The 27,716-nt window shown below is 40.1% G+C and overlaps 2 protein-coding genes across 2 annotated transcripts; both read left to right on the top strand.

The window, feature by feature from the left end:
- The first annotated feature begins 4,390 nt into the window (after window positions 1-4,390).
- Window positions 4,391-4,636, top strand: ctxn2 (cortexin 2). The gene has a single exon (XM_030048302.1). The coding sequence runs from the start codon at window positions 4,391-4,393 to the stop codon at window positions 4,634-4,636; it is 246 nt and encodes an 81-aa protein (XP_029904162.1).
- A 6,015-nt stretch (window positions 4,637-10,651) lies between these two features.
- Window positions 10,652-27,126, top strand: slc12a1 (solute carrier family 12 member 1). Its single transcript, XM_030082140.1, has 26 exons — window positions 10,652-10,924; window positions 12,666-12,806; window positions 13,658-13,733; window positions 14,521-14,616; window positions 15,749-15,888; window positions 16,001-16,111; window positions 16,204-16,315; window positions 16,506-16,633; window positions 16,977-17,061; window positions 17,322-17,479; window positions 17,578-17,685; window positions 17,784-17,907; window positions 18,203-18,304; window positions 18,687-18,842; window positions 18,936-19,035; window positions 19,789-19,900; window positions 20,319-20,459; window positions 21,106-21,212; window positions 21,326-21,408; window positions 23,519-23,644; window positions 24,452-24,580; window positions 25,204-25,315; window positions 25,512-25,598; window positions 25,748-25,883; window positions 26,037-26,104; window positions 26,991-27,126. Exons 1-26 carry the CDS (start codon window positions 10,652-10,654, stop codon window positions 27,124-27,126), a joined length of 3,147 nt encoding a protein of 1,048 aa, XP_029938000.1.
- The last annotated feature ends 590 nt before the right edge of the window (window positions 27,127-27,716 follow it).

Here is a 27,716-nt window from a genome sequence, read left to right on the forward strand (position 1 = left end):
GCTTGACGGTTAATCATTTTCCTTGACACGTATCCTGTCTTGGAATGTTGTGCAATCCACACAGATACCAAGAGTGTTGAAAAATACCTTCATGATAGTGGTTTCACTAAAGCATAATAATTTTAAATGCAAAACGGCTGCTAGCAGGAACTGAGATATCATTTGTAATGTTCCAATATTTGAGCTGCTGATGTAAAGTTAAGGAATCTTGCCGCATTTGCTGATGAACCTGTAATAATGATGTCTCAGCACAGTGCTTGTAGACACTGCAGGCTAGGTCTCTATGGACCTGACTCCTCTTGGAGTCAGTAGTTATTATAACATACGTCTCTGTAATGGCATGCTTGGAAACAGTCCAGTCTAAAATGTTATCCAATTTATCATGAGAAACACCAATGTGTCTTTACAAAACTTTAATGAAGGCATTGCTATCCTCCAGTGGCTAAGAATGAAAGAAGTTTAACCTGAGAAGGAAAGAGAGGGACAGGAGAGAACCTTCCCCCATTCTCTAAGTCAGACCATCATTAGGTTACTTTATGGTCAAGCTGCAAACCCACAACCTAGTTAATTTTCACCCTCCCCCAAAAATAAACCTACATCCAAACCTAATGCTAAATTTAACCTCCTTGAAGATCTTAATTTCAAAGACAGAGGTTCTGTAATTAAACTTTTATGGAATAGCAATTTATGGTTGGAGATTTTATCAGAAAGTTAATCCCTGCTTCTACATAGCCTTATTGCTGGAATGAAACTATGATATACAGTGTGATGTTATGGTTATTGGACAATCTGCCTCATCACTATCAACACTATGACATGGCACTTTTTAAATCATATTTTTAAAAACAGAGTTTATGATACTGAATCAAATTCTATAAATGTAAATAAAATGTGCTAACAGTTGTAATTAAACATACAATGAATCCTGTAAATCCTCTTCATAATAAACACATTGTAGACAATTGACCTCAGGAAAGTTTGCAGTTGCTCAGGGCTATTTCACTACATCCTTCTTTACACCTTTTTGAACAAATTGTACCACCACACCATAAAATAGGGTGTGGTGTTCAGTCCATAATTATTAAGGGGATATTGTCACTCAGTTGTCATGGTTTTACAGTTCTCAATATCAGTCCTTTATTTTTAACTTGCCTGAGATAAAACTCTTGTACTCTTTACCCCAATGTCCTCTGGACAGTGGTTTAATATTCTTTATGCAACAGGTTTAGCACTTCTCAGCAGTTCCTGTGCCAGAACAGAGGAACCCAAAGCCCATCAATATACTAAAGGCTGCATAAAAGATTGTTCTTAGATGCAATACATACTGTTACTACTAGAGGCAATCAAAATGCAAAGTTACCTAACCTTGGTCACTGAAGTTTTGCTCATTTTCATCAACATTCATATTAAAGCTTATTGACATCCTCAAGGACACTTGATTAACTGAACAGAACAAAGCCAAATGTCCAACTTTAGGGTTTTACTAATGACCCTTCTTTTGGAGAACTGCATTGCATAATCGTTCAAATGAATTTTGTTACCTTTATAATGTGCCATCTCCAAATCTATTTTTCCAGAATCGTCACTGAAAAAAAATGGGCATCTCTTTACGTAGGAGTAGGAGTGACTTGCAGCTGAAACTCAGTTGCTTTGAGAAATCACAATAGAGCGCATGAGTTCTTATCTATTTATTTCCATTTAAGCATGACTCATGAAAACACCACAGCCAGACCAGAAAACCATATAGATCCAAAAGAAAATGACAGCCTAAAGACATTGCTGTTTGCTTGACACAGACATGAAAATAAATGTGCAAAATGTTATCATTTTCTTTTATTTTTGCATCCTCTCAGTGGATTCTTTTGCAAAATCTACTGTTTTGTATTGTTTTTTTTTTGTTTTGTTTTGTTTTGTTTTTTTGACTGATTTTTGTAATAGTTATTAGATTTACTTACTAAGCAATGAATTATTGCTATCATAAAAGGAGTTTTATCAGCTGAGCACAATGGCCCTATGCCACATGAAATGATGGCCCACAAAGCACATCCTAAGGGTTGAGTCGGTGCACCGATAAAAACTACATTTCTGATATAAATTTGTACTGTATAACTGGCATAACAGATCAATCAATCTCAATCAGCTGAACTGACATTTGTTTTCCTATACAATGATATTTCACTCACTATAGTAACAGTAAGATTAAGATAAGATTAGGATAAGATAAGATAAGACATACCTTTATTGATCACCTATTGTGAAAATTCAATTTGATATAGCAGCACAAGGGAATATTAACATAAAAAAGACATTTCCATAAATACCTATACATCAATAAATAAGTAAAAATAAAACAAAAAAAATAGATAAAATACTCATAATCGATAATAAAATAGATCTGTGTGTATATACATGTTCAATATCTATGTGTATGCCCTGTATGTATAAGTTATTGCATGGCTTTGGGAAGAACAGACATTGCGATATCTTTTTTTTTTTTTTTCAGCCATATATCTTGCCATACTGGGGTCTCTTTAAGTGCCAATCTCTTGTCCCTCATCACATCCTGGGAGCTTGCTATCATAAGCCTTTAAGCAGAGGGGCTAATTCAATTTGACCAGAGCAAGCTGCGCCAATTAAAAACACATCATCAAACCAAGCTTGGAGGATATTGCTTTGCTGTCCCAAAAATACCTTTGCGGCAGCATTTACTGGCCAGGAGCAGTGAGAGGCAGCATTTCTCCTGCTGGCTAAGCCATGATATTCCTGTCACATTTTAGAGGAGTCATTTTGAGAAAAGCCAAGTAAACCAGGGGAGGGGAGGAGAAGGAGAAGAAAAAGAGAAAGAAAAAGAAGAGGCAGATCGCTGGGTTATACTGCTGCATCCATCCCGGTGTTGCAGAGAGCAGGAATGTTGTGAATGACTGAGGCAGCAGACCAGCTGAGTGGGACTAACAAGTGGTTGCCATGCAGCAGGAGCAAGCGTGCGTGCTTCTGGAGGGAGAGATAGAGAAACAGAATGATAATGAGTAGGAGGCAGCAAGTAAGGGAGCATGAGAGGAGCTGATTCTCTGAGAAGACACAAATATCACACACTGATCCCTGCGTCTATCTCTCTCGCCTCTTCTTCTCCCACTGTCTCTCCTTGTGCCTAGGTGTTTGGTTTGATGAGAGGTTAGCGTCGTGTATCCAGTATGAAAACGATGGATGGATTGATGGATATGTGCTGGTGGGATCAAATAAAGAGGAGGTGTGCACGAGGAACAGCAGCAACAGGTCTGTGAGGATGGAACAGTAATGATGGTGAGACGACTACATTTCTTCTTTATACAGCCACACCAAAGGACCTCTCAATGCAGTCTCTGTCTTTCGCCCTACCTCACTCCCTCCCTGTCTCCTCTCCCCTCTCCCCCACATGCATGCAAGCTTGTGCAGATTCTCTCTCTCTCTCTCTCTCTCTCTCTCTCTCTTTCTCATCATTCTACTTCCTACTCCCTTCTCTGTCTATACCCATTCCTTGTTTTCAATCCCTCTGTCCCCATATATACCCTCCCTCTCCCATCCAACCCCCTCCCCTCCTTTGACTTAAGCCACCTGCTGCTCATATGAAAGACTTGGGAGAAAGAAATAAGAAAGCGTTCTGGTTGTGTGACTGCATCATTTCTGTCATTATGATTTGTCAATCTCCATCGCTTCCTTGTCTAATGGAATTATGCTGTCTGGCAGACATCTGCTCACACGCAACAGGTAGAGAGCCTTTTCATCCTAACCAAACATACATAATGCCACATCTTCTTGCGATATGATGTCTTCGTTGAAGCTGTGATATCTTTTCCATGTATGTTTAACACCGGGCTATGCAGCACGACTCACTCTGATTCTGATTCAATTTAAAGGAATGTACTGCCATGGTGGTATTGTTGCACTGACGTCCTTTTGTTGTTGTGACTGAACCCATTTTAATGCAGTCTCTCTCACTCTTCTGTTCATGTTCGCTTTTCTTGTAATTTTGTGTGGAATTCCTAGAGGGGAAGTCTGAGAGAGAGAGAGATCGAAGTCTCGGGACATCTGTTTGATACCACATTCAAGAGAGGCTATTTATAGATACCTGTAACCATTCATGTTTCATGGTCAGCTCTTTTCACATTGTTTAATTTGTAATTCCTATATGTATATGATCACGTCGGTGCGCTTATTTCCTGCAGCATACTCAAGATATATGCTTTTGAGCTGAACATCGAAACTGGATGATTAAATGATAGTGATTTCCTCTCTGCATGAAAACACAGCACTAATCCCAAGCCTTTTTATAATCTCTGTCCAGGTAGCATGCAGGCATATAAACGCCTGACCCTATCAGAGGAGAGATGAGGCATCTAGATGTTGGTTTACCATGTGTAGCGTCCACTACAACCACTCCCTTGCTGCCATGAGCGGGAACGACATGATGGCGCACTCTCTGACTCTGGAGCAGAAGACGGCATTTGCCTTCGTGGGGATGCTACTGGTCTTTCTTGGGCTGCTGATTGTAAGGTGTTTCAGGATCCTGTTGGACCCCTACAGCAGTATGCCCTCCTCCAACTGGGCTGATGGCATTGAGGGGCTGGAGAAAGGGACGTTTGAGTACGCCCTCACTTAACACAGGGGAATAGACATGCATAGATGTTCTTTCGTAAATGTACCAAAATGCAGAAAAAAATGCACGCACACATATGCACACTCATGCATTCACACACACACACACACACACACACACACACACACACACACACACACGCACTTCACACTACACACTACACACACATGCAAACATACACAAGCCACAGTCCTGCACAGCCATTGCACCTGACACCCGGACATCATTTAAACCTCTCTCTGTGATGGACCAAGAGACTGAAGCTGCGTATGTTGTTCAATATGTGTGCACTATTAGCTCAGAGCCAGTGTAGAGTTCATCTACGTCTGCTGTATGTGACGATGTGACCGGTGTTGTTCGTGTCTGGCCGAGTGTGAGACAGATGCTGTGTCCTGTTCTCTGCCTTTCTGCCACAGGGTGTGTATTTCTACTCATCAACGTACACAGAAATGGCTGAAGCTCCCTTTAACCCAAACCTAAAAGTTGAATGTTTCTAGATGATAACATGAGGAAGAAGTGGACACTTGGGAGATAGGGTGGGGAATTAGGATACAGGGGATTATTCAGACATAGTTTGAAGTCTCAGGGACAAGATTCATTATGTGAACTCAGAGTGGGAAACAGACTGGTTTCACCTCTGCACAGCAGAGCTGTTCTGCACACAAGAATGTATATGGATGGATACAGGGTATTATGTCAAACTAGTGCTTTGTGAACTTATCAAATCCAATCTGTTGGTGATCCAAAGGGATTCTGCTGCTCTGTGTACAGATTGGTCCTTTTCATGGTGTTTTGCTTTTGTAGTCATGCAGTGAGAGGCAATTGAACAAACTGTGATTTACATATGGTGTTACTGTTTCTAAATGATGCAAAAACAACTCTCAGAGTTTGCACCACTGCTGTCCATGAGTGATGGTATACTGTATGTTGCCACAATTCTATGTTTGAGGTAAAGAAGCCCATCAAACTGTTTACTTTTTGCAGTGTCTGTCTAAAAAGACATACAATACTATTGATTTTTGTCTGGTGTTCTGTCTCGTTAAAAACGGCCGATGCAATCAAGCCGAAGACTCTTAAAGGTAATGGAAACCAGGAAGACTGTTGTCTCAGCACTGCTAGTTTTCTAATGACAAGGAGAAACTGTTACTACCTGCCTGCAGAGGAAAAGGTCACATGGAAAATGGGGGCGAGATGTCTATCAGCACTGCACGTGAACATCTTCCTCCTCTTGTTCTCAGTCATTCTCACCCGTCCTCAACTGCTCTGTTCCTTCCATAATAGAGGAAGATATGGTGGTCCAAAACACTGACTCTGTAATATTGTAGACTGATCAAAGTCTTGAGTATTCCTCTGCTAATTTTTACGGTCTATGGTTCCTCCTTAGTGCTGTGAATCTGCCTTACTGTGACCTTCTATGGGTTTATGTGCCTTCATCTAGAAACATTAGAGCACCTGTTTGTGTGTTTGTTTGTTTGTGTGTGTGCGTGTGCGTGTGTGTGTGTGTGTGTGTCTGTGTGTGTGTATGCGTGTGTGTGTGTACGTGTGTGTGTGTGCACGTGCGTGTGTGTGTGCGTATAGCATATCATGATGACAGATTAGTGCGTATGTCTCCTGACCTGTTGCTTTCACAGCTGGTGTTAGAAATTTCTCATTGATATAGATTGGATTCAATCATGTGAAATAAATAGATTTTCTTCACTTTAAAAATTACTTGTCAAATCTGTACTTTTTGTGTCGCTCGATCTTTGCAATCTAAAGAGCATACTGAGTGTGAAAACATTTGCACGAAATGAGGAATGACTGAGTGGGGATGCTGCAGATGACAGAGAGACAGCCTGAGTACACCAGATCTGGTCAAAGCAAATAGCAGAGGCTCAAAATCATTCCCCTCAAGATGAAAATATCAAGCCTTTTTTTTTCTTCTTCTGTGCTTCTAAAGTCTGGCAGTACTATCTATTCATCCAACATCCCTGCAGCAGCAAAGAGAGAGTGTGCTAGAGAGATATTGGAAGGAAGAGAGGTAAAGAAAAAGCGGGAACAGTGAAACCGGGAGGGGTATATTCTTGCAGAGGGTTTGCGATTTGTGTGTGTGTGCGCGCATGTGTGTGTGAATGAGAGAGAGACAAGAAGTTAGTGCAGTAGCAGACAGGGAGACAGACAGAGAAAGACAGGCGTACATTGACAGCCTCGTGATAAGACAGGTCTTTGTAGTGACTCTGCATAGGCTGCCACTTACTGGCCACACTGCTGCCTTTCCTGTCTGCCTGTTCACACGCAGAGACACCATCTACACCGTCCTCATCCCACACCCCTCATCATTCTTCAGGAATGCAACCATTATTGCACCATTTTCTCCTTTTTATCTCTTTCTATCTGTGTCACCCATGTCTCATCCTTATCTTAGACCTATTTTCAGTGGCTAAAACACCACTGACCTCTACTCTGCAGCCTGCAAGTCCACTAAAGGAAAATAAAACCGGCTTGTTAAAAGGGCTGTCAATAAATATGTCACATTTTAACAAATAAACCTGGATGCCTTTGTATTTTTATATTTTTAGGTTGCCAAGTCAGTTTGTGCTGTATGTTGTCTGTATGCAACATCCAATCCAATTTTACAGGTCATTTTTCCCCAGCAGAGAAAATGTGGGAAGGAAGCTCAAGACATTGGCTTTGCATTTAGTCCAAACTGACAGGAAAGTTAAAACCATGAGATTTTTAAGTGATCAGCATCAATCTTTTTAATTCAAACTGGTTAAAACATGCCACTGTTCGCTGATGCAAACTCAGTTTTTATATAAAACAGAGCAGAAATAACCAAGAAGCTATGACTAAGTCAACAAAATGGCCAACAGTATCACTCTTCTGTTGATATTCTCTTTAATAGAGAGAGGCCAAGAAGACACTGTTATCTAAACAAAACACGAAAATGTATAGCAGTGTGCTTTAGCGATACCCAAGGACCTTCATCATGCAGTATTGCCAATGCCTCTGCTGTACTATGAACCTCAGCTAAATATTACTGATTATCAACCATTCATTTTATTACTAGTGGTCTTTGAACCTAACAAAAGCCATGTCCTTGATTTGTTGTGATAAGAACAAAGGATCTGTCAGTGAAGCTATCCAAACGGTGCTATAATGGTATAATAACCATTCAGGAGCTACTTTTAGTACAGTACAGTTTTCAATGATGTCCTGGGACAGTTAGGTGGTTGAGTGGGTGTAATAGCCTGGAGCCTGTATTGCATTACTAACTGCAACAGAGCAGGCTAGAAGTTGGAGGCCCAGTTACCTGCCTCTGTTGTTAACTGAGTTAACTGGCCTTATGTAACTGTTTTTTTTTTTTTTTTTTTTAATTTATTTATTTTTTTTTTTTTATCATTTTAAAAATCCGTCTAATCATTATAGGCCCTTAATTGGTTTATTTGGATGGCCCCCTTTGCTTCAATCCATGTGTAAACTCTGTTTGATGCATTCATGTAGATTGATGCATTATACAAATAAACCGATACATAGAATGCAATGCAGTTTATTACTGTTGTTGTTGTTGTTGTTGAAAAGACAATGCAGAATTTTGCCACTAAGTTAGGTGACAGGACCATATTGCCAGAGATATCAAGACTCAGCTGTGTCTGGCTCCTGCCTGTACTTGTGATTGTTTTATCTTTATGAGCTGCAGTGTGACCTGAGATCTTCAGGCAGCCCTCATGGCCGGTCACTTGGGCTCATCTTGATGAACACCCGTGAAGACCAACTATGAAGAATTAGTCAATGATTAATGACTGAGAAAAGTTTTACAACAGTTATTAATCATTAAAAAACACTTATGATTAATAATTCATTTTTAATTTATTATGGCACTTTGCAATGAAAGAAGCAGCTGCATCACTGGATATCCTTTTATGTCCTAAAATAAATACAATTATGAAAATAAAAACATGAAATAGCGCATAAAACATGATAAAGGTGTCATAGTAAAGGTCCATATAACACAACGACACAGTATTTGAGTTTTAAAACTGATCATAAAAAAATATGTTTTTTGATTAAAATAATACAGATATTAATAGTAACGAATAGTAATGAATGAATGAATAATGATCAATATACTGTCTAAAAGAAACAGTGTGGATTAAAAGTAAACAATTGTACAAAAGCATGTCTGTACAAGTGTTTTTAAGCAGTGTTTCAAATAGCAATTTTTGCATACCATGAATTTGGATCTCATTTATTATTCTATTTGTACCTTTTCATTTTCTTGATTTCATTTGATTATTTTTACATTTATTGCTTTTTTAAGATTGAATTTGAAAGTTGCAAACTTAATCTCGTTGTACTTGTACAATGACATTAAAGATATTCTATTCTATTCTCTTCTATTCTATCCACTTGAGGCTGTAAAGGCGGTAAACAACCTTTACCTTTAGTCTTTCGTCTACCTTTAGACCAACAGTCTCCAGACTGCTGGTCAGTCAGCAGGGCGCTGCCTGAGGATCTCCACCAGCAATTTGGTGCAAAGGAGACTGAGGTCCCAAGTGTAGCTAGGGAGTATATCTGGCAGCGCTTTAAACAAAACCCTAAAATAAACTCTAAATTTGACTGATGATGCACAGTACAGGACTATCACCGGTACCTTTTCAGATACTAGCTGCTGCATTGTGATTGAGCTGGAGAAGTGAGGCTGAGGCAGGAGCAGAAAGAGTCGCAGTGCAGGAGCAATTACATCCCATGTGGAAAATTTTCCATTTTCTGCATGACTCAGTCATTATCATTTTTGAAGAACGCTGTAGCAACTTTGAACCACTGTGATTCAATGGCGTGAAATCTGATAAGCGTTGTGCCATTGATTACCTCTTTTTAACCTACAGTTGAAAACACGTGCAGTATTTTTCTCAGTCTGTAGTACAGCCAAGGTCAGCCATAAAGTCATTAGTCGGCCTTTCAGTGTGAGTGAATAAATCACTGTGGTGTATCAGTAATAAGGAAGCTTACCTGTTAAAATGTGTTTTAAAGGTACCTCTGAAGTCATGTGGCTGGAGAGAAATGCCTCCAGCATGTTCCCGTAAACATGGTCTCATATTAACTCTTATTTTCTCTCTCAATATGTTCACACCTATTGTGGCAACTCTCATTCTCATTGAATTACTGCAAAGAGTATCACAAAAGGTAACACTGGTTTAGTTGCTTATTTAACTTTTATGAGCCCAACATTTTGGTGAGTATAAACCTTATTACAGTTTTATTACTCTGCAACTTCCATAATGGTATCTTAGTGCCCTGTTGATTATGTGTCTGTTTTGAAATTAAGAGTTTTTACTTTCCACCAAACGGATCATCCCATATTATCATTTTTGTGCTGTCGAACCCAAGTATATCATTAAGAGCCTGTAACCTTGAAACTTTTCCTGCATGATCATTCGGAGTTTTCCTCAAGTGTGAACTTCCAAGAGATGATTCATCCCAAGGGCCCATGGCTCTGAGGAAATACTTACCATAGCCTCATAAACTGCCGCCACAGAACAACATGTGCTGTTGCCCTGCACTTCAGACAATAATATTAGTAATCAATTCTCCCAAGCTCAAGCAATGGGCGCTTTTATCTCTCCTTTGGCGTTTATGACTTGGTTAATCGTTAAGCAATGCCTTTGTGTCCCTTAGGATGGAGCAAGGACATATCTGACACCCCTCGTTCAGGTTTCTGAGGGTTGATCCAGAGAATTAGCCAATAGCTGACTTCTAGGCTATGGCCCTGGGATGCAGGGTATAAAGGTGGGGCATCGGGGCAAACTGAGCTTAGCCAGCAGGCTTAGAATAGTAGAAGAAATTTCAGTTGTGCCAAGTTGCACAGTAGATAAACCAGTCTACATATAAAATACAGTATATAAGGATAACTACACTGATCTACACAGTGTTCTGGTCTTTCATAACACTGTCGGATGATTGAAGACTATCAAGACCCCACAGTGCTGCTTTTTGACTTGTGCTGACTCGATCTGAGAGTCTCCTGCGGCGTTCCTGATGGAGAAGTACAAGTCTAACGGAGGGGAGAATGTCAACCCTGCTTATGACAGGACCGGGGATGATCCCCCTGTCTACGATGAAACCTCCTTCTCTGAAACCAATGGCCTGTCTAACGGACACAGGCCAGTCCGGCCGTCAGTAGTCAGCGCCTTTGGTCATGACACTTTGGACAGAGTGCCCAACATTGACTTCTACCGTAACGCAGGTAGTGTGAGTGGTCATCGGGCCGTGCGGCCATCTCTTCAGGAGCTTCATGATGTGTTTCAGAAGGTGAGTGTGTCTGTGTTTAAGAGAGAGAGAGGGAGAGAGGACGCTGAGTTTATGTGAGCAGGCTAGTGTGCTTCATTTCTGCAGGTCTGAGTGATACAGAACCTTATAACTCATGGCTTTATTCCCATATTTCTTTCTCTGTTCACCCTGCCTGCATCCCTCTTCCTCTCACATCTGCTGTACGTGTCCTCGGCCTCATCTCCTGCAAAAAGTGCTTTACACCTGTTTTTTCTCTCACACTTTCAGATTCAGCTCACTGATTCTGTCACAGGCAGCTTTGTTCCGACAGACTTGGCTGGCCTTGAGATGTACAATCAGTTCGCCCAAGTTAAAAACTGATAATCAAAAGGAAGTGAAATGAGATGTATTATAGTTGTCTATAAATAGGTACGGTTTTAAAAGGTATAGTAGTTATAGCTGTCATAATCACTCTACATAAATATACCTAAAAAGACAGACTATATTCTAAGTATATATTCTGAATAAGTAATCAACACATCTGACACCCTTGGAGAGTTTTATAGCTTTCTTTTTTATTACACCTTTATCCTGCCGTGTGTTGCAAAAGAGAAGAGGTTATAGGTCATTTCTGTTTTATAGGATTAAGTAAACTAGGCCAGACTGACCCAAAAACACACTGTGGCATTTCTGAGTTGCAGGAAGAAATGAAAGAAACATTTTTATCTTCCCACTTCAAAACACATGGCATATATATATATATATATATATATATATATATATATATATGTGTGTGTGTGTGTGTGTGTGTGTGTTTCTTTAAAGAAAATATACATGTGGGAGGGCATCTACAACCCACTCATCAACATCTTGAGAAAACCATTCCTAAAGGAGTGTTTTTGTGTTTTTAAAACTCTTGGCCAGAAACCAGTAATAGGTCATGGGCTGATTTAAACAGATCCCCAGTTTATTCTGTTAAAATCAGTATCCGAAGCAAGTCGTTGCACTTGCCAAAGCCAACCCTATGTTGTCTATCTCCTGGCGATATAAGGCAGTCTAAAAAAAAAATGTGATTGACTCATAGTTGCATAAGAATATACTAAATTTTGTCAAATATTCCAGTGTAATTTAAACCACTAAAATGGCTAGTAATACTGGCTATTAACATTTTTCAGCTAGTGCCATTCACATACCTTGGTTTATGGTCACATTAGTCTGGAGCCAAATCACTGACCATTTTTCCATTCAGCAAATGGAAATGAGATGCAACCAAGAGGTCACACTAAATCATATGAAGGAGCACAGGTATCAAGCCGGAGAGTCATTTAACGGTCAATATTCATCTTCATAAAAGTTAAAATTAGGTTTGTCTTGTTCTCTCCATTGTTTCTCTTTGCTCTCATGGAAAGTGTCGTCTTCAAGGACAAGCAAACGGAGTGCATTAATTCCTCTGCAAACATTTCATCAGTCTTCATCACAATCAAACATGGCCTCCTCTCAGTTCCCAAATTCTCCCCCGTGCATTTCAGAGAAGGCAAGAGAAACACATGCATGCATCCCACATGCAAGGATATTTTGTGCTTTCTCTTGACACTGTGAGGATAGAAAACACTGACCCAGAAAACTCAACTCTACACACTCTCGTTCTTACTATTCTAGGATAGCTTAACTCATAAAAAAAGAAAAAGCAAATAAATGATGGATACATTCCAATCATTTTTCCTCTATCAAGGCAAATTTTTATATTTTGTTGCTTGTATTTGGCTCTCCTTTTCTCCAGCAGAATGGAACAATCTCTGTGCCAGACACCGTGGAGGACGATGGAGAGGGGAGTGAGGGGACCCCCTCTGACGATGTGGAGTCTGCCGCTCCCATTGAGAACAACAAAGGAGTAGTAAAATTTGGCTGGATAAAGGGTGTCCTGGTGAGTTGGGTTGGGTTAAAATGGGCATGCTTTATTGGAACAGGGTCTCTCTGGGAAACTGTGGCCTGGCCAGTGGAGGCTTTGTATGAGCTGCATAACGCAACTGGGTTAATTGGGCCTTACAAGACCAGAGTCTAAGAGCACGTTTCATTTGCTGGACAGAGAAGTCCTGCTGGCTAATAGATGGGGAAACAAGTTCTAGATATTTTGTTTGGTAATTTTACCTCCTTGTTTACTTTTGGTGCTGTTTTTGTAGTGGAGTTACTCTAGATTGGGGTTGAGTGATATATCAATATTATATCAACATTGTAGTATGAGACTAGATATTGTCTGGGACTTTGAATATCATAATGCCATAAGTGTTGTCTCTTCCTGGTTTCAAAGGCTGCACTACAGAAAATGGAGGCAAATTTCTGACCTTTTTACACTGTTCTAGATGATAATCATCATACTGTATACACATTGACAAAATCTCTTATGTTTAAATATCTTATGAAAGCACCTGTAGTGATCCCAACAATGTCATCACAATACTGATATTGCATTTGGTATTCTGTCAAAGATATTGCGATATTTGAATTGCTCTCATCCCCAAGGCCTACTCTAGATGCCCCTCTTTGTCCCAGAGAGGGAAACTAGCCTATTCTTATGATAAACAATTCAGACAAGCTGGGTTGACGCTGTAGTCCAGAGCTACATCACCATCTGGCACACAAGGATATGCATTCTGAATGTGCATTTCATCAACATAACCCTGTTTCTATCCCTTACTTGAAACAATAATAAACTATAATCATAACTGAGGACTATGGACTGAAGAATATGAGCTCTTTGTCTGTTGTTTTCCACAGGTCAGATGTATGCTGAACATCTGGGGTGTCATGCTGTTCATCCGCCTGTCTTGGGTGTTTGGGCAGGCTGGCTGGGGTGAGTGAGACAGGGATACAAGTTGGGTGGGTCACCTGAGACAGGAACACAGAGGCTGGCCACTGTCCATTGAAAAAATATATGTGATTCACCAGCCAGGTTTAGTCCATGTTGATAATGTACTCTGGGATAAGAGCAAATAGATCCTACATATTTGGATTTCAGTGATGCATTGCAGCTGCAGGGGGACCAGAGACATGAGATTTTAGTCCTCCATGAATCAGCAGGGTATGGCTGACTTGGGACAATTTCAACTGAAAAAACCCTACTAAGCTCTCATCGTAAACTCAACATCCTCAAAGAGCCAAACCCTTACGAACAGTGCTTATGTGTGTGTGTGTGTGTGTGTGTGTGTGTGTGTGCGCACGCGCGTGCGCCAGAGAGAGAAGGGGATTTTGTGCATGGCTTCATGGGTGTGTTCATTGCTTAAAAACCTATTGATCGGCACTAGCTTTTGTTCACAGAGCGTAACTAAATGGTTTTGAGAAGCCGAACAAGCCGCAGGCAGCAGGTAGAGCCTAGGCGCTGCAGACTGCTGTAACATATAGCCTCCAGCCTCCCAGTACAATTAGTCCTTAGAGCAAGTCCTCTGGGACACATCACAGCTCCACTTTTACTCTCAAGGTGTTTGAGGTGACTGTGGGGAACAGGGCTTTATTTCTCAGCCTGAATGTTTAATAAGTGCACAGCCAGTGACTGACCACCCAGATTTAACACCTGGATGTCTTGCAGTACAGATGCACAGTGAGGAGTAATTGTTTTGAGCTGTTAAATGTGTGCATTGCAGGTCTGGGAATTGTGGTAATTGCTCTCAGCTGCGTGGTAACTACTGTAACCGGCCTGTCCATGTCTGCCATTTGCACTAATGGAGTGGTCAGAGGAGGTAAGACAATGCATTTTCAACCCATAAAATAACATGGTTACCTTCACGTACAGAAAAGTACACTGCAAAAAAAAAAAAAAAAAAATCTCCTTTTGTCTTAAAATCTTGTTTTTCTTAAAGGAGCATACTAGTGATTTTGCATGTTTAGCCTAATATCCATAAAATGTATATACTTAACGTCTCTGCTAATGTTTTCCTGAGGCAAGCAGTTGTATTTTAGAACTCCCATATCATTTTTCTTACCTTTTATACAGCCATTGGTTTACATTTCTTCCACTACAATATGAAAATTAACTTTCAGAGACTTCACACCATTATTCCATCACCCTAATTAAGATGTCGACATTCGTTTTCCTAATAGCAGCAGCACCGTTGTTTTGATGACCTGAAATTGGGCAGAGTGAAATGGTCTCCCGGGAAAACACTTTACATAGGAAATTATCAGTTCTGTGGTTTATGAATTTTATTAACAAATTTATTAGCTATAAGGTGGGTGTTTCAATCAAAAAATCATATTTAAAAATCAAGGGATTTTACTTACATACTGTGAAATCTTTAGTCCTCTCACATGATTTGCAAACTCCATTTACACTTGTTCCCATAAATATTCCTGAAACAAATGAAACAAGTGAGATTATCACATTGGATTTGGAAAAAAAAAAGATTGATCTCCACCTAAACAATTCACAAGACTGTGAATTCTTAGGTGAAGAGTTTTTTGCAGTGTAAAAATGACGTCTACTCTTGAATGTTTTGTTTAGGTAATATTTTTTAGTCTTATGAGTTAATTAGAAAATCCATGGACTGGTTATCCCTATTTAAACAACGAGCACTCACACCAACAGTTTAAACATTTATTATAAATGTAAACCCTGAGATAACAAACACTCTTTTTGACATAAAATCTATTAGAGAGAGAATGGAAAGACCAGGAGGACAGTTTGTGGAGATAAAAACACAAGGTTACCAAGTGAACCTGGATGTCACCACCCAGAGACTTCTTTGTTTTACAGCACACTTAGCTTGTCCTGACATTAAGTCGATGAATCAGTGACATGGTGATTAATCATCCACTATTGTGTGTGTGTGTGTGTGTGTGTGTGTGTGTGTGTGTGTGTTTGTGTCATTTCAGGAGGAGCATATTACTTGATATCTCGCAGCTTGGGCCCAGAGTTTGGCGGTTCCATTGGTCTGATCTTCGCCTTTGCCAATGCAGTCGCTGTAGCCATGTATGTGGTGGGATTTGCTGAGACCGTGGTGGAATTACTCATAGTACGTGAGATTTTGTTAGTCCATTGACTGTAAAATGCAGGAAGCCTCGAGACATCTAACCCCAACATATCTATACCTTAATGCCCTCTTACCCACTCATCGTCCCTCCCAGGAGAATTCAGCCATCATGGTGGATGAAATAAATGACATCAGGATCATTGGATGTATCACGGTGGTGTTGCTGTTGGGCATATCTGTAGCTGGAATGGAATGGGAGGCCAAGGTGAGAGATGCACACGATGCTGGATGTTCAGGTGGAGTTTTGGACCGTAACTTAAATCAACTGTGAGATAATGTTTTCATGTCTCTCCACAGGCACAGATTATTCTGCTCATTATCTTGCTCGCAGCCATAGTTAACGTCTTTGTGGGAACATTCATTCCTGCAACCACCGATAAGAAAGCCAAAGGCTTCTTCAATTACGACTGTAAGGATGCAATGGACACCCTCTCCAACCAAATGCAAATCTTCATAAATGCTGGTGAATCTGGCAAATTCACCTGACCTGATTCACCTAAATCATACCTTTTCTCTGATTTTTCCCCCCTTTTTTTGTTTCCTTTTATTTTCTCTCTCTCTCTTTCTCTCTGTCTCTCTCTCACCCCATCTCCCAACAGCGCAAATATTCTTAGAGAACTTTACTCCAAATTTTGAAGATGGTGAGACATTTTTTTCTGTGTTTGCCATCTTCTTCCCTGCTGCTACGGGAATTCTGGCGGGAGCCAACATCTCTGGTGACTTGAAGGTAACTGTCTCAAAGACTCAAAAAACACTGAGGTCATTGCATTAGAAGCCTTTGTTTCTAAGACATAGCTTACTAAAAAATAGGCTAGGAAACTGCAAAAAAAAAAAAAAAATTGCACAGCAGTAATGCAAAAGACTGATTTACTTACTGAATTTGCTCTGGGTGATTAAAAAACACAGCACTGCATTTCTGTTTTTGCACTTTTTGTCACCTTGAGTGGATTGGGTAAATGAAACAAACCCATTTTTCCACACTTAATGACTTTTTCCCTTTTCCCTTTACCAGCCTGGCTAAGGAATTCTGGTGTTCCTCATCCTCATTGTGAATTTATGTTGTTTTACAGGATGCCCAAGCAGCCATTCCTAAAGGTACCTTGCTGGCCATCTTAATCACTGGTGTGACCTACCTGGGTGTGGCCCTCTGTGTCTGTAAGCAGAATATTCAATTAAGTTCAACCCAAGGGACCTTATTCTGAAACATTTAGCATTCACCTCTTACATTTTCTCTCTTCATATACTGCAGTACTACCCTGTTTCCTTATTATTATTATTATTATTATTATTATTATTATTATTGTTGTTGTTGTTGTTGTTGGCAGACATAGCAAAACCTAACTGTACCTGCAAATCTGGTTCTTAGACAGTTACTAATTTCTAAGCACTGCCTGTTCTCCTCTCTTATTGGTCAGCTGCTTCTGTTGTCCGCGATGCCACAGGAAACACAAATGACACTTTTCCCATGGGAACAGTCTGTAATGGCCCAGCATCAGCTGCATGTGAGCTGGGCTATAATTTCACTTCCTGTGAAGTAGAACGCTGCAAGTTTGGCTTGATGAACAGCTTCCAGGTACGCATGCTTACAAATCAGTTCCCCTCGCTCACATACAATTTAAGGGCTTCCAGTTTCACCAATCAGATGTTCTTGTTTCTTCTTCACTGGTTCAGGTGATGACCATGGTATCAGGATTTGGCCCCCTTATCACTGCTGGAACCTTCTCAGCCACCCTCTCCTCAGCACTGGCCTCCCTCGTCAGTGCTCCTAAAGTTTTCCAGGTCAGTCAAACTCACCTCTTTTGATGGATTTGCGCTAAAGACCGACTAACACCTGAGAACAATAATCCTTCACTGACTCAAGCTTTGTCTTTCCTCAGGCACTGTGCAAAGATAATATCTACAAGGCTCTGCACTTCTTTGCCAAGGGTCATGGCAAGAACAATGAGCCAATCCGTGGCTATGTCCTCACCTTCGTAATTTCTGTGGCCTTCATTCTCATTGGTCAGTTTAATTGCCACCTGTCTGCCAGTCCAGAGTGTCTTTACATTACAAAAAACATCTATCTTAATAAGCTAGGTAGTTTTGTATAGAGTCTTGAAATCTTATTAATCTTAACAAAGTGATTAAACCTGCAATGCAGTGATATAATTTTACTTTTTACTGTTGTCTGATCGGCTAATGCTACATTCCATTGAGGAAACATAAGGTTTTCAGGCTCAACGCCAAATTAAATGACTTCATTTTGGGAAACTCTCGGCTAAATTGTCAACTCTGATCCTGGTTTTTGTCTCTCCAGGTGATCTGAACGTCATCGCTCCCATCATCTCCAACTTCTTCCTGGCATCATATGCTCTCATCAACTTCTCCTGCTTCCATGCGTCCTATGCCAAGTCTCCAGGCAGGTTTCAACAGCTACATTGCAGAAAGTCTATCTGGCAAAATCTCAACAAGTGAAAAAATCTGCCAGATGGCTGAGTTCGTTTTTCTTGTTTACAGTGCAGTTTCACTTCTTTCAGGAAATTTTGCAGGAACTACTGTGGATACCACCACTTCTAGTATCAATAAAGAAGCCCCTGATTCAGTTCAAGACAATTCCTGAAACAAACTGTTTTGCTGCTGAAAAGCCCATTTGAAGATTTTCTTCATTATAAAGACTTTATATATCTATATCTATATAGATAGACATATATACATTCTATCTATCTATCTATCTAGCCATCCATCCATCCATCCATCCATCCATCTATTTATATGTCATTCTACTGTGTTGTTTATTCTAGGATGGAGACCAGCATATAAATACTACAACATGTGGCTATCATTGTTGGGGGCGTTGCTCTGCTGCGTTGTCATGTTTGTTATCAACTGGTGGGCTGCTCTGATCACATACGGCATTGAAATCCTCCTCTATGTCTATGTCACAGTCAAGAAGCCAGGTGAGCTGTGTGTGCATGTGTGCCTGTTTGAGTTTAAGCACATATCATGCTGCCTATACGACAGCACTCATCTGTTTCACTTGTTCTCGCTAGATGTGAACTGGGGTTCATCCACTCAAGCGGTGACATTTGTGAGTGCAGTCAGCAATGCTCTGTCTCTGTCTGGGGTAGAAGACCATGTCAAGAACTTCAGGTAGGAGCCTGCTTTGCCTCTCAATGGATTCTGAAAATACTTTTTGACACTCCGACGTAGGAGTTTGCAAACCTGTTCTTGTTCCAGACCCCTTGGCTGACTTACATTAAGCCACAGAGCTCCATTAGATGTTATTTTGCTTTTGGGACCATGACACACTGCAAATATTTCCATCCTAACAGACTATTCAGTCTCTAGTCTTACATTCAGTGTTAAATGTGGGATGAGATAATCCCACTTGTTTCCAATGCAGTTTTATTTGTTTCAGGAGTTGTTTCCTTGGAACACTAGAAATATGTTAAAACAAGGCACAAAAGGCATATCAGCCCACTCACATCAAGAAACTGACATCTGATTAAGGAGAATTCTGGGAACAAGTTGTCTGGCATTGAAAATCAATGGGATTATCATATCCCAATGGCAGATTTTGTGTTTTCACTAATTTTAAGAAAAACGATTTTAAAAAGAAAAAGATTTTAACACTGAATATCAGAGTAAATGGTTTGTAATGATGGAAGTTGTATTGCACAAATAGTTACTTTGGTCTGTGAATTAAACTGTATTACTGTATTAAACATATCACACTTGATCACTGACAAACAGATTCAAAATGCTGTGATTAAAATGTAATGTTAAAATAATTACTAATAAATTATACAATGTTTGTCATATTGTAATGATTTTAGTGAATTAAATTATATTGTACTTAAACTGTTCCTCATTTTGCTGTGACACACTCACTCATTGTTTCAGGCCTCAGATCCTGGTACTGAATGGTACTGCAAAGAACAGACCAGCTCTGCTGGACCTGGCTCACTCCTTCTCAAAGACCTATGGACTCTGTCTCACCGCTGAGGTGTTTGTGGTAAGGTTGTATTGATTTTATTTGTGTTGTGGCAAGGTTCCTGATTTTCAAATGTAAAACTATAGATGACTATCAATTAAAAAGGCAGCATTATGTATAATCCCAAATCTTTATTCAAATTTCAACCTTAAACTCAAATCAAGATTTCCACGTCAAGTGACTCCAAATTGTGCAGGACACAGACTTAGAGCCTTCACATTATTATGAAGAAGTTATTCAAGCTAATATCAAGTGGGGATGAGAAAAATGCCAACTGTCTGGGCACCGCCGACTAAAGTTGAGGGTCGATTATGCCTTCTGAATGTGAAAGAGGTGGGGATGGTGGTGGGTGGGGTTCCATTCTTTCTTGTTCTCTGTCTCACTCCCACACGCAGCTGTTATGACATACGGTGACCTAAACATGTTGTGCCCGCTGTAGGGTCCGAGAGCAGAAGTCCTTCCGGAGATGAACGCAGGCATGGAGAAAAACCAGATGTGGCTTAACAAGAAGAAACGCAAGGCATTTTACGCTGCTGTGGCCTGTGATGACTTCAGGAAAGGGGTAGAGAGCCTGCTGCAGGTTAGTGTGGTCAATAATTAGCAAACAATTCGCACACTAAAAAGGGAAACAGCATTTGGAAGTGACATCTGCCTGCAGCCCTCCCTGTCCTGCAGAGTGTTTGGATTCCAGAGAGATGCTGGGTTTAAACACTGCAGAAACTATTTTCATTGACCCTTTTCTTCAACTCAACACTGAGTATCTATTGCCCTGCTGAGTATCTGTTGTTATGTCTCTAGCCTAGGCCAGTCTGAGGGATCTGGCCAAGCCCTAAGTGGAGGAGCTGGAGGGAGAGTTCATGAGGATCAGGAAGAGAACAGTCTTATGGCTCTAGCTATCGCACTTTTGAGATAAGGCCTTAGTTCATTGTCAGGATTGCTTACTTCAAACAGCACAGCAGATTAAAAGCTATAATTGATTAACACTGTATTGCAGCCTTGCAGACAGAGGGAGATCTCCTGAGTGATCCAGTCATAACTTCTGGCTATAAAACAGCTTCACAAGCTCCTTATCGGCAGTATTTTGAACATTTTTGGATTTTTTTTTCTCTCTTTTGTTAATTAAGACACCAGGTTTCACAACTTAATTGTAATATAATGTCTGTGTCAATGCCAGTCCGGTTTGATCCTTTATCCTCATGATATGTCTGCTGTGTGTTACCTTATAGGCCTCTGGTTTGGGTCGTATGAAGCCTAACACCTTAATGCTTGGCTTCAAGAGAGACTGGAGGACTACCAACAAAGAGGCAGTGCAGAGCTATGTGGGAATGCTACAGTAAGTCGCAACCGCACACAGCTAATAACAATAACTTTTCCAATAATTAAAAGAGCATTGATCTTCATGCTCTGCTGAACTGTTATCCTAATTCCCTGTTTCCTGTCTGTCAGTGATGCGTTTGACTTTGAGTATGGAACAGTGGTGCTGAGGATGAGCCAGGGGCTTGATATGTCCCACTTACTGCAGGAAGAAGGTCGGTTTGAAAATGTCTCTTCATCCTTTCTCATAACTCAGTAAAGTGGATTTAACATAAATTCAGCCTCTTATTAATGTTCTGAAAACACAGTCTTGGCGTCAGTGCTATGATGATGAGCACGCAAAAAAAGCAAAAACCTTCCCAACCTGATTTTGGTGTCATGTGAGAATTTCTGGCAAGACATTTTTTGTTCCCTGGTATCATAAAAATGTGCACTTAAAACCACCAGTGAGCGCACGAAAAAGATTTATGGCATGACTTCCACTCATGTCATTTCTTCTAGCGTATCTGCATTATGACTTAAGATAAAAATAGATAAGAATAGATAGATAAATAGATGACTGATTCTAGTATCTCCAATGTCAACATAGCATCAGACCAATAGTTTTTACAAACTGCTCCAGGAAATGTGACTTTAAATGTTGATTTACATGGCAGAAGATACATTCAGTTATATTTTCTCCTCTTTTTTGTACATTTTCACCATTCTTGTTCTCTCAAAAGTAATTATCTCCGCATTCTATTGACAAAGTGTGCAGTTTATAACCACCGCTCCATTTTTTCCCCTTTATTAACAGTTCATTATGCACTGTGAAAATGTCATGACAATGTCAGTGTGTACCAATGAGGTGAATGGTGGAATTTGTCCATATTACTACGAGTGGGCATCCACTTTAAATAATGTTACATTGTGAGGAAGCAATAGACGGCTAGTCTTCACTGGACTCGTATTAATTGCTCAAACAAACAACTGGCTATAGGGGCCTTATTTTGAGTATAGCTAAAGTGTCATTGTCAAAAATTGACCTTTAAAACAACCCCAATCTATTTTCCCAGAATGTCAACTTTGTTGATATAGATGAAAAATAAGACTTATGCCAGTTTTTAATCTATCCTCCAACCAGTAGACGCACATTCACCACTGTTTTCAGTCTATTCTGTTTCATTATTTGCACCTGAGGTAAATGATCTACTAAATGATCTACTATTGAAACCCAGCTTCAATGACATTTTAACTCATGATTAGCTGTATTTCTCTGCCTAGCATTTATCGCAGCATCACCAGAATCCAAAAAAAAAAAAAAAAAAAAAAAAGACTATTTAGGAGTGAGAGTTGTATTTACTCCATTTGTTGGATTTGGACAGAGCTGATTTGACTCCTAGTTAGGCTGCTTGCTTCAATGCAGATATTTAAGTGCCATGACTAAATGTATGACTAAATGTGATTATGCAAATTCAGAATAATCTTTTCAATTACCTGTTTGAATTCCCTCTTAGATAATGATAATTGTTATTACACATTAAATAGAATGCAAGAGTATGAACAAAAGATGGAAGGTTAACTCATTTGCCACTTGTGGTATAACTGTATTAGCCATGCTTCTGTAGATACCCACACATTGCCTTATATTGCATTATACTGAAGGTCTTTACATAAGCAGTGCTGTCTGCTTATACAATATCAGATCCAAATGCCAGACCTTGTCACCAAAATGACACCAGGCTGATGTGAAAGTAATCAATTTTATCAAAATTACAAAGAAAGGAGCAAGCTTTTCTTCATATGTAGGAGAAAATGACAGCACAGGTATTTATGTGTAGCTGTGATTTAAAGCAGGGCTGATGTTTTTTAGTTAAAGATAAGACATCAATACAAGGGGGAAAAAGTGTCAGAATTGTGATTTTATCAAAGAAAATCTAATCTATGAAAAACAGAAGTCATGTTCAGAAACTGTTTTTCAGCTGCGGCGTGTGAGCTTTCATGTTGACAATCCAAAGCAGCTGACTATGATAACACTGATAACGCAGGGCACTTTGCTCTGTAGATTACATACAATGTATCTTAAATGAAGGTCGGATAGCTATCAGATAAGATCCTAAAACAACTACCAAATTACTGCTGTTTGCACTGCGAGGAAGCTTCTGCAAAGATTCTGCAAAGAATGCTGAGTCATGTAACAAAACATAGCCATAACAAAACAATAAAATTAAGATTTATTATTATATACTATGTAATGGAATTATACGAGACCAGGAAAAGGCTGGTTTGAAATGTAATTCTTTGTCTAACTGAATCTGGTTTGTTTTGTCCTTTCTCCATCTCTAGAGGAGATGCTGAAGGCAGCAAAGGAGCAAGCGATGCTGGAAAATGAGATGATGCCAAACGGAGGAAAAGGAAAGGGATTGTTCAGGAAGTCCAGGAAATCCTCTAAACAAGTGCTCACCACCAGAGGTATCAGCAACCACACAAATATATGTCAAAATCTGACTTGGTGTTTCACACAGGTTTCACAACCCTTTGATTTAAACTGATGTCACCTGAGTCTACAGGTTACATCAGAGATAAAAGTAAAATCTGTAAATATACAGAAGAAGAGACATGTTCCTACATGCACCACGCTTCTAACTGTTTTTTGCTCTCTCACCAACACACCCACATTGCCACTGACTCATGGAATGAAAGAACACATTTAACAAATGAAACCAACAGTGCACAGCTTTTTTGGAAAGTTCTCCACCCTCCCACTGAGATATAATCTAATCAAACGCTCCCTCTAAAGATGTCTGTAAGGGTGTAATCCAATAATATGGTCCCTTTCATTCCAGTATGAGGAGCATCTCTAAGAGCAGGCCTTTAACCCAGACTGCAGCGGAGGCTTGCAACCTCTCACTCACTGTCTCCTTCTCTCTGCCACACACACACACACACACATACACACACATACACACCACTGAACTGCATCTTGGCGAGACTATGATGGACATTAGTATGCGATCTGCATCCCACTCATTGGAACATTAGACCTGGGAGCTGGCTGTTCCTGCTGATGCAGAGACAGTTCTTAATGTTTTTGTGCTTGTTTTCCCATCCAACTCAACTCTCCACCCTCTGTCTGTGCATTAAACTCCCTCCTACTGTTCCTGACTTTATATCACCTCTCACTGCTTCTCTCTCTCTCTATCTCTGCTTCTTTCTCTCTCTCTCTCTTTCTCTCTCTCCCTGTCTCTCTCTCTCTCTCTCTTTCCCTCTCTCTCTCAGTGTCTGTATGCAGCCCTCCATCCCCGCAGGTTGCCAGGATGAATGAGAGGCTGGTGGAGGCCGGTGCTCAGTTCAAAAAGAAACAGCCTAAAGGCACCATTGATGTGTGGTGGTTGTTTGATGATGGAGGTGGGTTCGGCCCCCTAGGAACACATCTGTCATGCATCATGCATATATTGTACCGGAGACATATGCAGAGGCACATCATATCATCTTTGATACTGACACAGACAACCAACCAGACTGAATAAAACATTCCTTGTGAAAAAAAAAAAAAAAAAACACAGAAACAAAATGTGAAATGACCTCACAGTCCTACTAAGTTGGTGGATTTGTGTAGGGTGGAAAAAATAAAAAGAGTTATTTGCAGAGTGTAAATCCCTGTCAATGCCTTAATAAATCTACTACTTTTCCTTTCACACCCAACCACTTAGATTGTAAGTTAAATTGATTGTTTAACCCTGCAAACACATCCTCAAAATCTGCAATAAGGTCTCTATCTCTGTTTGTTTTATCTTTATGGCTTATTATTACATAGCAGAGATCCCAGCTCTGGATCAGCAACAAAACCTAATCAATTGCTCCTTGTTTCTTGTTGTTCAGTACAACAAATTCCACAGATATGAATTCATATGGTTTTTCAAATATGCTGACAGACGACAACCAACCCCAAATAACGTTCTTTTTTTAAATCATAAAAACAATATGTTTCATTAGTCTTATGATTAAAGAGCACCTTGACTCTCTCTCAGGTCTAACCCTGCTGCTGCCCTACATCCTCACCACCAGGAAGAAGTGGAAGGATAGTAAATTAAGGATCTTCATTGCAGGGCAACCTGGACGCACTGAGCTGGACAAGGAGGAGTGAGTACAAAAGCAAATTAAGGTTACGTGATCGATTGTACTTTATAGGTGGAAGTTACAGTGGGCAAATAAATTGGCACAGTAAAATCCAAAGACCCGGTATCAAATTCATGAGCCAGCAAAATCACGTTACAGGACCTGTTTTTCAATATTCAACCAAAAACTGATCATCAGTGTGTAATCTTCTGCCCTGCAGGATGAAGTCTCTGTTGGCGAAATTCAGAATTAACTGCAGTGACATCAATGTTATCGATGACATCCACGTCAAACCCAGCTCTAGCAGGTAACCATGTTCATTTTGATTAGGTGCGATAATGACAACGGGCCGGTGGGTACAGTAATAGCGCAGCTTCTTCAAGACAACATCAGCATATGACTAGATAAAAAATGAACATTTTTTGTCCGCTCATGCTCTTATCTGCTGTCCTCCAGCTGGAAGACATTTGAGGACATGATTGAACCCTTCTGTCTGCATGAGAGGTGTAAAGACATGGCTCAGTCCGAGGCCATGAGGAGAGACTACCCCTGGAAAATCACTGATGAAGAGCTGGACACCTTTGAGGAGAAGGTATCACCACACACTCAGCTGAAACTTTATTTACTGTATATACAGTAGACCTATATATGTATAAGTTTGATAGTGATGCATTTAACGCCAAAAGGGTAAGAGACTTTGACTGAGGCTTGGACAATTGAAAAACTGACTCCTGCTGTTTTACAGACCAACCTCCAGGTGCGACTGAATGAGCTGCTTCAGGAAAACTCGCGATCAGCCAATCTAATCATTGTGTAAGTACAGGCGGCTGGAGCATCTGCACTGTACACTGAGAAGGCAAACTTTTCTAAGTCAGTATAATTAAATGATATGCTTATTTAATTAACTTACCACTCTCAAAATCAAAAAGTAACTCACCTGAAATGTTGTCAGAGTAAAGGTTACTGAGTTACTTTCTACGAAACAGTAACTTTGTTAAAGATCTGAGGATGTGAGCTAAAATGTAGCTAAGTACGATACTTCAGGAAAATGTACTTAAGTAAAAGCAAAATTACTAACAAAATTTAAAATTTTTCAAAAAAAATACAACAATGCAAAAAAGCTACTTACTTACAGTACTGAGTAAATGTAATTAGTTACTTTCATTTCTGTTTCTTATTATTTGTGTATTGTTATCACCTGTGTAATATAATGTGACTTGTGTCTGGTAGCTCCTTCTGAGTGGTCCTCAGCACATTTTTTTTATTTTTTTAATGAAGGTTTTGTAATGAGCATTGCTGCTTGTGTGTTGAGGAGTGGCACATTCTATCATATCTGAAAGAAGGGGGCTGACATTATCCTGTGAACTAAGGTTGGCTTTACATGATGCAACTTCAGCTCCTGAAAATCAGATGTTCTGGAGTTCTACGTGAGAATGATCCAATGAAAATCATGCATTTGGCTTGCATCATCATTTGAAATGTTCTGTATGAGTTTGGTGACATTGCAAACTTAATTTGCAATCTGCAATTAATTACATTAAAGTTATACTGTGTAAAGCCGGTCTAAGAGGACAAATAGATGCCAAAGATAGGCCACTCATGAAACTTTGTTTGTTGCTGAAGTTGAGACATTTACCAAAACTTGATCCAGTGAAGAAAAAGGACTACTGCCTAATATACTCTCTTGCCCCCCCTGCAGGAGCATGCCAATCGCTCGGAAGGAATCTGTCTCTGATTACCTGTACATGGCCTGGCTGGACGTCCTGACCAAGAACCTTCCACCCACCCTGCTCATTAGAGGCAACCACAAGAGTGTGCTAACTTTCTACTCCTGAGCAGCTCCCAGGCTGGCCAGCAGAGTGCTCAGGATGGCTGACCTTGCTAGAAAGGACATCAAAGGTTGTATCATAATGATAAACCATGTTGATAAAGCGTAGCCTACCCTAACGTTAGATGATGTAATTCATGATGTCTTCCAGGCCCGCACCACAGTGAAACATGCACAATGCAGTATGTTTTGTGAAGTCTTGTCAAGGGGGTCCATACATCTACCGGTAATTTGAAGTGCCTTTTGAAATGCAAAATTCTTCAGCAGCAAACATACCCTCTTGTGTCCCACTTTAACCTATTTCATTTGGGGACACAAAAGAGCACTAGTGACAAAAACAGCAGACATGTCTTAAGCTGGTATACTTAAAAGGAAGACACAAAAGTATACTTCATTTTGTTATAGGCTGTGGCAAGCTGTAGTCTGGTATTTTTTCTGCGAGGAGAGACTGCCAGCTTGACAACACAATACTGACATAAACATTCAACCACTCCATCGCACCTCCTGTACCCAGAGTTCACTATGAAACCTCAATACACCTGCTCTGACTATAGAAAACACACCTCTGACTCTGAATTTATCTGTCCAGTTTTGTGC

This window comes from Myripristis murdjan, chromosome 3 (genome assembly GCF_902150065.1).
Source record: "Myripristis murdjan chromosome 3, fMyrMur1.1, whole genome shotgun sequence".
Lineage (NCBI taxonomy): Eukaryota > Metazoa > Chordata > Actinopteri > Holocentriformes > Holocentridae > Myripristis > Myripristis murdjan.